At 42.3% G+C, this 15,046-nt stretch overlaps 1 protein-coding gene and 1 non-coding gene across 2 annotated transcripts; one reads left to right on the top strand and one right to left on the bottom strand.

The window, feature by feature from the left end:
- Positions 1–1,412: 1,412 nt before the first annotated feature.
- COX7A2L (cytochrome c oxidase subunit 7A2 like) lies at positions 1,413–13,223 on the bottom strand. The gene is made up of 3 exons (XM_060026733.1): positions 13,065–13,223; positions 4,370–4,501; positions 1,413–2,927 (listed from the first exon to the last, which is right to left on the bottom strand). The coding sequence occupies exons 1-3, from the start codon at positions 13,134–13,136 to the stop codon at positions 2,787–2,789; spliced, it is 345 nt and encodes a 114-aa protein (XP_059882716.1). The 5' UTR covers positions 13,137–13,223; the 3' UTR covers positions 1,413–2,786.
- On the top strand, positions 7,757–7,863 carry LOC132435663 (U6 spliceosomal RNA). The gene has a single exon (XR_009521606.1). It is a non-coding gene; the product is annotated as a U6 spliceosomal RNA (small nuclear RNA).
- Positions 13,224–15,046: the final 1,823 nt, after the last annotated feature.

The following is a 15,046-nucleotide window of genomic DNA, read 5'->3' as shown; positions in this document are numbered from 1 at the left end:
ATATGTAAAATGACATGTAAAGAAGATATGTTTAAGGCAGTGTTTGTAAAAGCAAAAAATTTAAGACTAAATAACCATCAAAAGGAGACTAGTTAGGGGCTTCCCTGGTGGTGCAGTGGTTAAGAATCCGCCTGCCAATGCAGGGGGCACGGGTTCGAGCCCTGGTCCGGGAAGATCCCACATGCCGTGGAGCAACTAAGGCTGTGGGCTACAACTACTGAGCCTGCGCTCTAGAGCCCACAAGCCACAACTACTGAGCCCACGTGCCACAACCACTGAAGCCCGCTCACCTAGAGCCCATGCTCCACAACAAGAGAAGCCACAGCAATGAGAAGCCGGTGTACCACAACGAAGAGTAGCCCTTGCTCGCCGCAACTAGAGAAAGCCTGCGCACAGCAACGAAGACCCAATGCAGCCAAAAATTTTTAAAAATTAATTAATTAATTAATTAATTAAAAAAAATTTTTTAAAAGGAGACTAAACTATGGGGTATTCATAAAATGGAATACAATGCAGAAAAATGAGATAGAGAACAATCTCCAAACTATGAGTAGTAGGAATGTACAGTATCAGTTAGGCAAAAATAAAAGACAGAGAAGGAAAATGCATCTATATATATGACAGAACATACCTGAAAGTGAACAGAAGAAACTGGGGTAGAGAAAATACAAGGTAAACGTGGACAGCATTCTGTGTGTCAGAAAGTAAGAAACTGCTCAAAGACTGTCAGTGGGACACAGAAGCCAAATTTGGGCCAAATTTGAGAATCAGCATGAACAATGGCATGGGTGGTTATTACCTTGAATATTACAATAAAACCTCTTAAAACGGGAGTACTCCTCTTCACTGAGATACATCAACAATAATAATTAGAAAATCACTTTTTTACAACCACCTTAGTAATAAATGATTCCATCAGGAATCACCAAGGAACACTAACACTGGGTACAAAACCACTGAGGACATGATATTCCCAGTCTCAAATATCACCCTACAGATTACTTATTAATTACAAAGGGGAAAGGGTATCTTTACAAGGCAGACAACATCTTAATTAAGTTAACCAACTTCAACTCTCCAATAATGGGACGAACTGGTACCAAGTGCCACCTGATACAATAAGAACACCACACCATATACAGAGAATTCCTGACTAAACTGCTCAACCTGAATCCAATCATGAGACAGTAAGACAAATCCAAATCGAAGGATGTTCTACAAAACACTACCCTGAATTTTTCAAATAGGTCAATGTCATGGAGGACAGTGGGGACTCTTCTTGATAAAAGGAGACTAAAGGGACATGATAACTAAACGTCCTTATTTTTAGGAGATACTGGCTAAAGTATTTATGGCTGAATTACAATTCCATAGCTTAATCTTAAATGATTCAGCAAAAACCAAATGTGTGTGTGTGTGTGTATTATGTACATATATTATGTGTGCCTGTGTTTGAGAGAGCAAGAAAAAGCAAAGTGGACAATATATTGATAACTGGTGATCTAAGTGAAGAACATACAGGGATATATTGTTCTATTCTTACAATCTTTCTGTATTCTGAAGTTTCTCAAAATAAAAACTTGGGGGAAATACCAAGGAAGTTTAGACTTGTACAGACAAATAAGGGTTTCCTAGCCTGTGAGAATGATACTGACTTTTCACACACCGTATTTTATCTTCAGTAAGAGGTTACTGTTCTTTGCTATGGCAAAATACAGACCACCACTTTATATAATAAAATTCCACCTTTTTCCAGCATTAATACAGGGTATGTGAAGTCTACCAATTGTGACAACACAGGAAATTACTGTCTAAATGAACTGTGTGCTACACGCACATTTCACTAAGGGGTAAGGCAGTTTCTTATAAGGAACCATACGGTAATCACGAATATGCCATTCGCCTCCTATTACTTGACTTTGAGGAACCGTTTTGTAAAGATTATCTAGTGTCTAATTAAAAAGAAAGAAATGAGACTCGGGTTTAAGATGCCTCTGGTACGTTCTGAAATTATTTTGAAAGCTTATTTAAAAGGACTTCAAACTTGAGATTTTTTCATTCATGTATTTATTCCACAATTAAAATAAATCATAATTTAAAGCCATAACATTTTTAAAAGGTAAAGGAGAATTTGTGTCACAGCTGTATTAATAAAACAGACATTGGTCTAAAGTGCAACACTAAACAGGTGTTCTCTGTTCCCATGGTGGAATAAATACATAGCAATTACACATAAAATTTCACTAAAGATCTGAGATGACGCAAATAACCCTTTGAAACAAACTGCCCAATGAACAGAGGCAGACTGCAAATAATCTCTATTAACATTTTACTGCAGGATGGAAAAATCCCCAACGTGACTACTAACTCAAAATCTCTCATCTCATGTGCCTGGCCTTAGCTTGTTTTCCTTCCTCAGTCACATCCAAATCCAAAAAGGCTTCTCCATCCCAAGCTCAAAACTCCACCAAAAGTCCCCAAGGACCTCAGCACAGACTGCCATAATGAGACTGTGTGTAACCTTCATTCAGAACCTCCAGGGAAATCAGAAGCCCAAATGCAGAGAGCAGCAGCATTTCTTTAAACAATAGTTTTAACTGTCGAATGAGCTCTGCCAGGCCATGTGCATTTCATAACAAACCAAAATACTGTCTTAATTTGTTTTTCTTGAAGAATGTTAAGTAGGCCATTCAAGTTAAAGAAAAAAATTTTTTTTACAGAAATAATGAAAAATGAAAATTCAAAGGATTTATGCTAAAAAGCAAACCAGTCCTCTGCAGCCTAACTCATTTGTTTCTGGGCTGTGATGCCATGTAGAGGGCGATCAGGCAGTAGATGGTCCCTCCCACAGTCAGCGCCATGGTTGTCCGGTAAAGCATTTGGTCAGGCAAGCCTCGTTTCAGGTGGATGGGCACACCGTCGGATTTCTTGAAAGAAAGAATTATCAAGGATATGGCTGATAAGAAAAAGATGCTACAATTTAGGCTAATATAGAACAAATGCCTCTACTTTATAACTAATCCATCAACCCACTGCAGTGGAAAAAGCCCAAATCTACTAGAATGCTAACTGAAACACTGGTGTATTTCTTACTAATGTAGCTGAAGTTTGTAAGTCCAAAGTCATTCTCCAAAATGCAGCCTCAGGAACATGTGCGCAACAAATCCACATTTCTAAGGAATTTATCATATATTGCTTAATTACAAAAGGAGCACTGGTGAATTTTTTTTAAAGGCAAAGGTAATCAGCAGCTAATCAAAGACCTGTAGGCATAAGAAATGCTCTACATTTAGTCTGACTTCTGATCATTAGTGGACTAAGTCTAAGCACACCAGGTCAGTTAACAGGTTCATGTCCATTTTGTACTCAACTACCTTCTTTCTATTAAGCTGCTAAACCCCTATTTAATAATGAGACTCCATAAAATGTTTAATCCATTATTTTGCACAGTCTCCAAAATCCCTCCCCACGGCAACTCAAGACCCCAAATGCCCACTCAAGTCTGAGTTATCAGATCAAAAGAGATTAAACTGGGCTTCCCTGGTGGCACAGTGGTTGAGAGTCCGCCTGCCGATGCAGGGGACACGGGTTCGTGCCCCGGTCCGGGAAGATCCCACATGCTGTGGAGCGGCTAGGCCCGTGAGCCATGGCCGCTGAGCCTGTGCTCCGCAACAGGAGAGGCCACAACAGTGAAAGGCCCGCGTACCACAAAAAAAAAAAAGAGATTAAACTGATCAAAAGTCCCCAAGGTGGTCCTAAATCTGGACATATTTTTGAGGAGGGGGAAGCTACCTTCCAGCAACAGCAGTAACAGCTATTGCCACTCCCACGATACCTGAGATACAGTTGAGTCACTGACCTCTCAATTATCTGTAGGTAGATTAACATTAATCATATTTTTAAGTCCAATCCTAGCTTCTCTGCTAATCAGCAAACCCAAGAGAGCCTCCCCCACTTCTAGGAACAGTTCAGTGAATTTTAATATCAAGCAAGCCAAAATCAACTAGAAGAAAACTTATTGCCAAAAGTCACTGCATGTGCCACAAAGCCTAATATATACTGGATTATTCACAGTATTATTATATATATGCTATTGCTTCCTCCATCCAATGGATGATCAACAGCTACATATGCAATTTAAAAATCTGCATAACCTTAAATACTGATGAGGAAATTAATCACCCTCTCCTCTTTTATCAGTTTCTACCTACATGAAGTTCTACCAGTTTATGGCTTAAACTAAAATCAAGAAACTTCTATTTAAGAAAAAACAGGGAAGTGAGTAGCAAACTAGATTAAGACTCCATTTTGTAGGGTTTTTTAGGTCTATTTACTTCACAGCCTTCACTGTTCTAGTGTCTTCTCTCACCTGGAAAAACTTCTGCAGCTCTGGAACTTTATTTTTCCCAGCATAATCATATGCAGTAGAATTGGAACTCAGTTTAGTTGGTGTGGCAAATATGATAGGCGGTGCTTCTGTGGAAACCACAGGCCTTAATCCCTGCAGGAAAAAAGGAAAAGGTCAAGTTGAAAGTATGCCTGGGCATGTGAACAAGCCTTTCCAGGAGAAGGCTGTCCAGAAGAATGGAGTCAGTGATTCCACCACACAAGAGAGAAGGAAAGTCCCCAACTCTGCATTACAAAGCATTTAGGTTTAAAGTCCCTAAAACACCCTAGTGCCCATTTCCAGAGCAAACACAGTCAAGAACTCTCTTGCTGGTTAAGGTGGGGGAGGCAGACGGGGGAGAAGCAAACCACAACAGAGGCCCAATCTAAGCTTCCAGATAAACCCACTGTGTCTATCTTCTCATCAAACCAATAAAACATTTATCATCTATATGAACTTTGGGTTAAATTTCAAAAGAAACCTGGCTGTCCCTTTTCTCCTCTGGGTGAGTAGGTGTACTAACATGGAATCTCAAAGTGGACTTCAGAAACTTTCCAGACACACAGTAAAGAAATATCTCAATCTGGAAGAGCCTATAATGGGAAGAGAGCTGTCTTTCAGGACCAGAAAACAAAACAAAACAATTACAGCAGAGCAACTGAACTTTCTGGCATTAATAAATCTGTAAGTTAAAAAATATATACTGTAAAAATAAAAAAGGAAAACTCAGTGTTCTCATTGTGACGTGTGTACGACAATACACATGTACTACATACACAGAGTGTCTACCACTGAAAGGACTGCGTGAAGTAGCATGTGCCTAAAGCAGTGTCTGGGACACAGCAGGCATTCAATAAACATAAGCTGAATGAGATTCGGGGGCTCAGCAGCTGCCTCAGCCACATGTGACAGAGAAAGGAAGGACAAACACACAGTCTTAAAAAGAATCTAAGAGGGGAGAAAAATGAAGTGCTGATACATGCTACAAGATGGATAAACCTTAAAAACAGTACGCTGGGCTTCCCTGGTGGCACAGTGGCTGAGAGTCCGCCTGCCGATGCAGGGGACACGGGTTTGTGCCCTGGTCTGGGAAGATCCCACATGCCGCGGAGTGGCTGGGCCCGTGAGCCATGGCTGCTGAGCCCGTGAGCTATGGCTGCTAAGCCTGCGCGTCCGGAGCCTGTGCTCCGCAACGGGAGAGGCCACAACAGTGAGAGGCCCGCGCACCACAAAAAAAAAAAAAAAAAAAACAGTACGCTGAGTAGAAGCAGTCAGTCACAAAAGACCACAAATATATGAAAGTCCAGAATAGGGATATTTACAGAGACAGAAAGTAAATTAGTGGCTGCTAAGGGACAGGGGAGGAGGGGCGGGGGGTGTTAAGGAAGAGGAAGGTGATAGCTGAAAGGTACAGCTTTCTTTCTGAGGTGATAAAAATGCTCTAAAATTAATATGGTAATGGTTGCACATTGTCTGTGAATACACTAAAAACCATTTAATCATATATTTTAAATGAGTAAATGTATGGTATGTGAATTACATCTCAACAAAGCTGTTTAAAAAAAAGAAAAAAGAACCTAAAGGGAACTCTGGGTTTCTATCTGATGGAGTAAACCTACAGTGGCAGATAGATAAATGATTCTCCAAAATAACCTACAGATCACACTAAGGAACTCAGAGTTACAAATCAATAAAATCCATCCTTTTATATTAAATTCTAACTCAGAAAAATAAAATCTTAAAGTTAGCAAACAAAGCTCAGCCTCTTCTATTTTTACAGATGAAAAAGGAAATCCTTTGCTCAAATTAATAAGAGTTGTCAGATTGTACTTGATCTCTTCAAAAAAATCTAACTTTACCTATAATTGACAAGAGACCTATTCTAAAGATCACATATTGAAAACCTCAATGTTACTCCCACCAGGCAGGCACTGGGATCAACAGAGCAACAAAAAGGCATTGAAGTAATTTTGGCTTCTATTTCTTCTAACACAGTCCCATAAATGGGAAAGAATCACGGCCTTTTTTTCTGTTCTTTCACTGATTCAACATATTTTACTGAGTAATTACTCTATACTGAAAATATATAGGACACATTCAATCTCTGCCATTATGGATATCAGTGTTATGGAATAATAGCAGCTAATATCTACCAAGCTCTTGTTATGTGCCCAGCATCATGTTAAGCATTTCATACGCATCATTACAGCAATCCTAGGGAGATGTTACCTTTCCCTTTTTACAGAGGAGAAAACTGGATCAGAGAGGGTGACTTGCCTGAGACTCCATAACAAAAAGAGGCAAGTGTGGGAACTCAAGCCTCTCTCAAGTCCAGAACCCTGGCATTTAAGTACCTACCTGCCCCTGCTACCTCTCGTCAACTACTGCTCAAAAACAACAATCCATTTGAAGAGAAAGTCTGCTTACTAAGCTGTTAGTCTACATTTGGAATATAACAGAGACTTAGGAGTCAGAGACAGAACCGGGGCTCCAACTACTGAGATAACAAGGCTATAAGAAAGTTCTCTCTTTAAACTGGAGAATTTTAGACACTCCCTCATCATTCTGTGAGCTCTTTGTATTTTCTCCTTATGATCATTTTCCCTTGAATGCAAAAATTTTAAAACCCTTCCTACCAAGCAACTCCAAAACTGGTTTGAAATTAAATTCATGTTTTGACAGGACTAATGTGAGAGCATTTTTAGATGGGATTATACCTAGCTGCCTTGTATTCGTTTACCTGTTAAGTGATTCAAAACTATAGCAAAGTTTTCGAACAAGATCATCTCAAAACAGGAGTTATCAACCATCTTAACAGCTTAAAATAATTCCATATTTCCATTTATAATACTGTAAAAGTTCAGAATATCAAATTTTAAAGTTCCTATAATCCCATTATCTTATCCCATCAGTTATTATGAATTGTATATTCTCCTCCAATCTTTTCATAGGCATATATATATATATATTTTTTTTTTTTTTTTTTTGCGGTACGCGGGCCTCTCACTGTTGTGGCCTCTCCCGTTGCGGAGCACAAGCTCCGGACGCGCAGGCTCAGCGGCCATGGCTCACGGACCCAGTCGCTCCGCGGCATGTGGGATCTTCCCGGACCGGGGCACGAACCCACGTCCCCTGCATCGGCAGGCGGACTCTCAACCACTGCACCACCAGGGAAGCCCCATAGGCATATTTTAATCTTTATAGTCACAGTGCAAAACCCCACATTCTACTTTTTTCACTTATAATAAACATTTTTTTTCAGGTTCCTAAACAATCTTCATAACGAAATCTACTCTTCACATCAACCCCATAAATTATTACCAGCCCATGTTACAGATGATTAAAACAAAGCTCAGAAATGTCCTAAGTGTGCTCGCTTCGGCAGCACATATACTAAAACTGGAACAATACAGAGAAGATTAGCATGGCCCCTGAGCAAGGATGACACACAAATTCGTGAAGCGTTCCATATTTTTAAACAACTACGCATGCTAACACATATATATGGAATCTAAAAAAAAAAAAATGGTTCTGATGAACCTAGGGGCAGGACAGGAATAAAGATGCAGACACAGAGAATGGACTTGAGGACACGGGGAGGGGGAAGGATAAGCTGGGACGAAGTAAGAGAGTAGCACTGATATATGTACACTACCAAATGTAAAACAGATAGCTAGTGGGAAGCAGCTGCATCACACAGGGAGATCAGCTCAGTGCTGTGTGACCACCCAGAGGGGTGGAATAGGGAGGGTGGGAGACGCAAGAGGGAGGGGATATGGGGATATATGTATACATATAGCTGATTCACTTTGTTATAAAGCAGAAACTAACCCATCATTGTAAAGCAACTATACTTACTACAGTAAAGATGTTTAAAAAAATAGTAAAGCAGGGGCTTCCCTGGTGGCGCAGTGGTTGAGAGTCCGCCTGCCGATGCAGGGGACGCAGGTTTGTGCCCCGGTCCAGAAGGATCCCACATGCCGCGGAGCGCCTGGGCCCGTGAGCCATGGCCGCTGAGCCTGCGTGTCTGGAGCCTGTGCTCCGCAACAGGAGAGGCCACAACAGTGAGAGACCCACGTACCGCAAAAAAAAAAAAAGTCACAAGTAAGATGGGATTCAAACCCACACATGTTTATTACACCACACCATCAGTAATCAGCTGTCTCGGCCCCACAGGTAAAAAGAATCCAAACGGTGCTAAGGTATTTCACCCTAGGCATAATTAAACCTCCTAACAATATAAGAGCAGTCAAGGTTTCCAGTGTTTCAAGGCAGCTAGATAAGACTAGCACTAGGGTTCTCAAGAGTAGACCAGGAAGCTACATTTACAGGAAGGGATCTACAGCAAATCCCTTCGCCTAGGCCTCCTTCCAGGGCCACGGATGCCCCAACCTAGAGGAATTATGAGCCTCAAATATGCCCCTCCTCATCTCAATAAATGATAACGCCCCATCTTTCCAGGTACTTGGGCCAAAAACCTTGAAATTGTTCTTAATACCTCTCACTCACACATTTGAAAATCCTTTTGGCTCTACCTTCAAATTATATTTAGAATCTGACCACTTCTCACCTATCTTCACCAATCCACATTCTGGTCCAAACTCCTAGATTTTTAAAACAGCCTCCTAACTGGTCATCCTGATTTTATTCCATCCTTGCTGCCCTACAGTCTACTCTTAATGCAGCAACCAGTAATTGTGTTAAAACAGAGGATGGGGCTTCCCTGGTGGCGCAGTGGTTGGGAGTCCGCCTGCCGATGCAGGGGACACGGTTTCGTGCCCTGGTCCGGGAGGATCCCACGTGCCGCGGAGCGGCTGGGCCCGTGAGCCGTGGCCGCTGACCCTGCGCGTCTGGAGCCTGTGCTCCGCAACGGGAGAGGCCGGAACAGTGAGAGGACCGCGTACCGAAAAAAAAAAAAAAAAAAAAAAGTGGACTGTAGACCAAGTGGAAATCACAGGTTTCGCTGAGTATCAAATCTCTTAGCTGTTTACACAATCACTACCTCTACAACTGATTAAGAGCCATTCAACTGTTTTACCACGTTTAGTAGCTGAGTTCTTCCTAGTCTACTTTAGCTGCTCCAAATTTTAAGAGAGAAAAGTAAACATGATTTTTTTCACCTCAAAATTGACTGGCCCAAAGTTTCCCCTTTCCTTCTACCTTTTAACTTTGGGGAGGAGGAGGAAGAAGGGTGGAGAAATAAGAGAATTATCCCAAAAATGTTTTAATTTTTAAATGATAGAAACTTACGAGCTCTTTCATTCTGATTCAGGACTACAAACAAGTTTCAATCTGCAGTGATCGAGTCCTTTCATTTCCAACTGCCAGCTAGGTACCACCACCTCCATGTTTCCCTGACATTTCACACTCAGTGAATCCAAAATTCACCCAGTTTCTCACAAGCCTACTCAGGAGCTCCCTGTTTCTGGGGGAAACACCACCATCCTCCCATTACCCAGTCATCTTGGAGTCCTCCTTCCTCATTTCCAAAATCTCCTTCACCGGGCGCTAAGTACTCATCTCCAGCCTCTGACTCTTTCTCCATTCTTACTGAGAAGACCCTGAACTCTTTTATGGGTATAACAGGCATCCCCCGGCACTGGTCTCTCCCAGTCAGATTATCTTTTCAAAGCATAGCTCTGGTTATGATACGTACTCCTCCATCATAAACCTTTCATGAAACTAAAGGGAAGAGGCCATGCCCTTGTTTCAACCTCTGGACAAGACTCTACCACAACTTTCAGCATCAAGTTGCTTTGTAAATTCTTATTCATTTCTCACAAAATTAAGTCCTACCATCCTAGGCCCTTCATGATCTACCTCCATCCACCACAGCTAAACTTACCTACTCAATGATTCCCCCTGCAGCCCCCCTCTCCTCCTCCACTCTCGCAGTTCTCTTAATCTAGAATATCCTGCCATCTTAACTAGGAGAGGAACTGCTGGATCATACGGTAAAATTATGTTTCACTTTTTTAGAAAACGCCAAACTGTTTTCCAAAGAGGCTGTACCATTTTAAATTCCCCCCACAATGTAGTACGGTTCCAGTTTCTCCACATTCTCACCAACACCTGTTGTCTTGTTTTAGCAGGTGTGAAGTGGTATCTCCTTGTGGTTTTGATTAGTATTACCCTAATGACTTATGATGTCAAACATCTTTTCATATGCTTATTGGCCTCAATTTATTTTTAACAAAGGACACAGAAAGGTAAGCAAAATGTTCTTCACTCAACCACTGGAAAATACCCTCCCGACAATTACTTGCCGTCAGATTGATTTATAAATCTCTACCTGTACTATTGTTAGAGAACTAGCTTTTCCATAAGTTTACTCAATGCATGTTAGATTATTCACTTTACATAATACTGAAAGTTACAAACACCTACATTTTACAGTATGCTAACATTTTAAAAGTTTCCAAGAAAGGAAAAATTGAAGTACTCCTGATTACCAAAGTCAGAACCCTTGGTTTGGGGATACCTGTCACAATCACTCTGAAATCTGCAATTCATATAAAGCCTACAATATTCATATAAAGCCTACATAATATCACTTCTTTCAACATAACTTAAGAAATCCTCAAGTAATTAAGAAGTCCAAATTCTCAAGAGAAACACAATTCAAGTGGAGCTAGAAATCTTTAATCCCTCTCTGTACCAAATGCATCTTGGGGTAATATCTGCTCTAAGTGCCAATTAATTTCAAGATGTGTCAGTTTTAGTTCAAAATTTCACTTTTTCTTACTAGATAACAAAATCTAGATTATGCTAAAACTCTATTGAAAGAAATTCTACAATCACCAATGGAATAGATCAATTGTGATATATTCATACAGTGAAATCCTATACTGCAATAAAAGAAACCAACTACTAATAAACATAACATGAATGAACCTCAAAAATATTGAGAAATAGAAGGCTTACACAAAACAGTACTGTGCGGTTCCATTTATACGAAATTCAAAAACAGGCAAAACTATTTATAGTGATAAAAATATGAATAGGAAGATGAACATGGATTGACAGGGCAATAGTAAAAAGGAACTTCCTAGGAGTGATGTAATATTGTATATGTTAATAAGGGTGTGGGTTACACAGTGTGTTTGTCAAAAATGTGCTGAAAAACACACACCTTTATGTTTTAAGACTACCTGCTTCTTTATAGAAGCAAATATAATAGAAATAGCTATTTCTTATAATCTGTAAGATAAGTCACTGTTGTCAATTCCTTCTTTAGACCTCACTATCAATTTGGTTTCAGCGACACCACGCTGCTTTCCCTTCTAATCCTGGATTGTTCTTATGATAAATTTTCCTCCTCCACTCTCCCTTCCTGTTTCTGTAATCTAATCGTAACTCCATCTTTCTTTCCCATGTGCTTGCTCCCTGGATGATCTCCCCCACCACAGCTTCTACTACCACCTACGGGCTGAAGACACCTAGATCTATTAAACTCCTTATTCATAAATCCAGCTGCAATCAGACATGACATCTCATCACGAGCTCAGTATTTATAAACCTGGACCCTTCCTCCCCAACCCCACACCCCCAAAAAAACGTGCTTTTTCTTGCCCTCCCTATCCTAGTTAACAGCACATCCAATCTTACATTGAAATCATCCTTAAACATCCTTCCCCTTGAGCAAGTTACGGTGTTTCGCAGAAGAAAGAAAAGGTAACAACAATGGAGCATTCTTTACACCCCACCTGGGGCCCTTATTGTTCCAGTCCAGTTTTCCAACTGCATATCTCATCAACCCTTCCCTACCTACCCTGAGAATTGAGAATGAAAATGATGGTATCTCAGACTTAGCTTCTCGAGAATAGCTACCACTTATCCAGTAATAGCCACCTGCCAACGATTGCTAGTCACATGACACACACCTCTTTTAATCTGTACTCCAGCTGCCCTAAAGGAAACTGAGCTCACAATGAATTAACTTGATCAAGGTCATAAAATTAAAGCAGCGAAACCAGGATGTGAGCCCAAATTAAGAGTCTGGGACTCTAAAGTTTTTCATCTCTACACTACAAGCTAGAGACTGATAATCCCATTGGCAAAATCTGAGTGAAGTCGCAATACTTTTCAGACCACTCAAGAGCAACCATCAACCATTTTACAGCTGGAAAAATGTCAGCTCTTTGCACGTTAACTGCGAAGACTCACCCAAACATTTGAATTAACTCTTTAAGTCTTCTAATTCTGATCACACAGCCCCTTCTGCCCCTATGGCTTCCGCTGGTACCATCACCCCAGCTCCCAAATCTGGTGCTTGGATGAGGCTGTCTTTGGGGCTGAGGCAGGAGGATGACAATGGGGCATTGAGGAGAATGAAAGCTGGACTTCCTTAAAAAAAAAAAAGGACAGGGCCAAACTTCGGACTCGGTCGGGTCACATTCTGGGCCCCGCCGACCTCACGAGCCACCAGCAACGACCTCGGGGGTCACCTTGACCGCTGCTGAGTGCCAGGCCCAACTTCCACACCAGGCCAGCCTCGCCGGGGAGCAGCTACAGAATTAAGGAGCCTCCATGGCCACGGCAAGTGCGTGACAAGAGATGAGGGACCAACTAAACCGAAGCGCGGGCAGAAGCCTCGCCTGGCTCCGGCGCTGAAACTGCCAGGCGCAGACTCGGGCCGCCACTTCTCCCGTCCGAACCGGCGCGGCGCTACCCGTACCTGAGGGTTATAAGCGTCGGAAGCCCACGCTCCCGTCAGTTTCTGCGTGAAGCTACTAAACTTATAATACATGTTGCCCGGTGTCGACTTCAGGGAGCCACTGCCCGCGCGACCGCCCCAGAGAAGGACCCCGCTTTCCCGGGTGTCTGCCGAAGACTCAGCCCAAGGACCCTGCGCCAAAAGGCAGGCTGCCCGGGGATCGCCTAATTTAAAACATGCCCTCTTAAGCCACATAACGGAATGAGAAGCCAGGTTCTCAGGGCCAAAAAGGCAAAACAAGTTCTAGGGCAGCGCGGAAAGCCTCTGTAGCGCGGTGTGTGGGGAATACGAGCCTGCCTCTTTCCGTCACGTTTAGATTCGGGCAGTACCAAGACGCCCTAAGAATTGCGCAAGCGCCCTGCCGATCATGCGGGAGGCTGAGGGACTTGCCGGGGTTGAGGGGGCGGGCTCGGGGCGGGGCCTAGGGCGGGAGGGGAGGGGCTGGGCGGGGTGAGTCCGCTCTTTCCCTTCCAGAGAGCCGGTGCTGTGGGGTCGCCACCTGGTAGTTGTCCTGAAGGCGTCTCTCCCTTTCCCAAACTTAACTCCTCCCAAACCTAGGTCACCTCGTGAAGCGTCCCACTCTCGCTCAGTGGGCTCAGGAGTATGGATCCGTTGGCCAGGCTTCTCTGGCAGTCTAGGAGTCGGGGGAGCAAATAAGAAAAATTGGAAACACCTGCTGCAAGCTGTTTGTTACTGAGGGCTGTTAGGATTTTCGCCCCAATAATATATAAAGATAGCCTCCTGGGCTTTTTGTAGAGGAAATACATCGTGCCCTTTGAACTTCAGGCACAAGGACATATATTTTGCACAGTTCTCAGAACTGATTTTTACTCTTACTTGAGCTTTGTGGGAACTGATTGCCCATCCTTTTCCTGGTCTCTGCCCTTCGAGATAGATGAGGTGGGGAGTGGAGGGGAGTGGAGGGGAGGTGGACTAGAAATACTTGAAAAATCTGGACGTTGAGCCTGAAAGATCAGGACTACCACTTTCAGTTATGGTACTATCCACTTCAGTTCAATTTAAAAATGTTTTTTGAATCTCCACTATGTGCCAGGTACTGTGTAAAAGGAGTATACTAATTTCCTACCTCCTGGAATGGAGCAAAGCTTTTCTTGGCTTTATCATCTAACCAGAGGTTTCCATAAGCATATTACAGGTGCATTTATAGTTCTTTTTTTTTTTATTTTTTATTTTTTTAGAAAGAAAGCACTGGCTTTTTTTTTAAAGATTTACTTATTATTTATTCATTTATTTTAGGCTGTGTCGGGTCTTAGTTGCAGCACGCAGGATCTTTTCTCGTTGCAGTGCTCAGGCTCTTCGTCGTGGTGCGTGGGCTTCTCTCTAGTTGTGGCATGTGGGTTTTCTCTTCTCTAGTTGTGGCGTGCGGGCTTTAGTTGCCCGTCGGCCTGTGGAATCTTAGTTCCCTGATCAGGGATTGAACCTGCATCCCCTGGACTGTAAGGCGGATTCTTTACCACTGGACCACCAGGGAAGACCCTATAGTGCACTTATGAAAGCATGTGGCAAACAGATGGGTGATACTAACCTGTACATAGCATTTTACATAAACTCATTTAATCTTTACAACAATCCTATGAGATAGGCGCTGTTATCATCTCCATCTTACTGTACAGGAAAATGAGGCCCAGAAAAGTTAAGTAGCTTGCCCAGGTCAGTTATTAGTGAGTGGCAGAGCCAGTCACCTGGCTCAAGAGTCTATACTCTGAAGCACTACATAATGGATAAGTAGATATAACTCCACTCTGAGAAGAGGATGGAGGCTGAGTTCTCCAGAGTTAGGGTGTACACCAGCATCCTAGCTTTGACAGGTGTAAGCCCGAGAGCGCCAAGTGTTCAGCACTGCCAAGACTCAAGAGCAAAGGTTTTAGCATATTCATGTGATTGACCAATTCAAAGTCGCTACTTTTACAAAGCAGCACGGT

Source organism: Delphinus delphis, chromosome 12 (genome assembly GCF_949987515.2).
Source record: "Delphinus delphis chromosome 12, mDelDel1.2, whole genome shotgun sequence".
In the NCBI taxonomy this organism is placed as follows: Eukaryota; Metazoa; Chordata; class Mammalia; order Artiodactyla; family Delphinidae; genus Delphinus; species Delphinus delphis.
The sequence above is the reverse complement of the archived record's forward strand: the minus strand, read 5'-3'. Positions and strand labels throughout refer to the sequence as shown.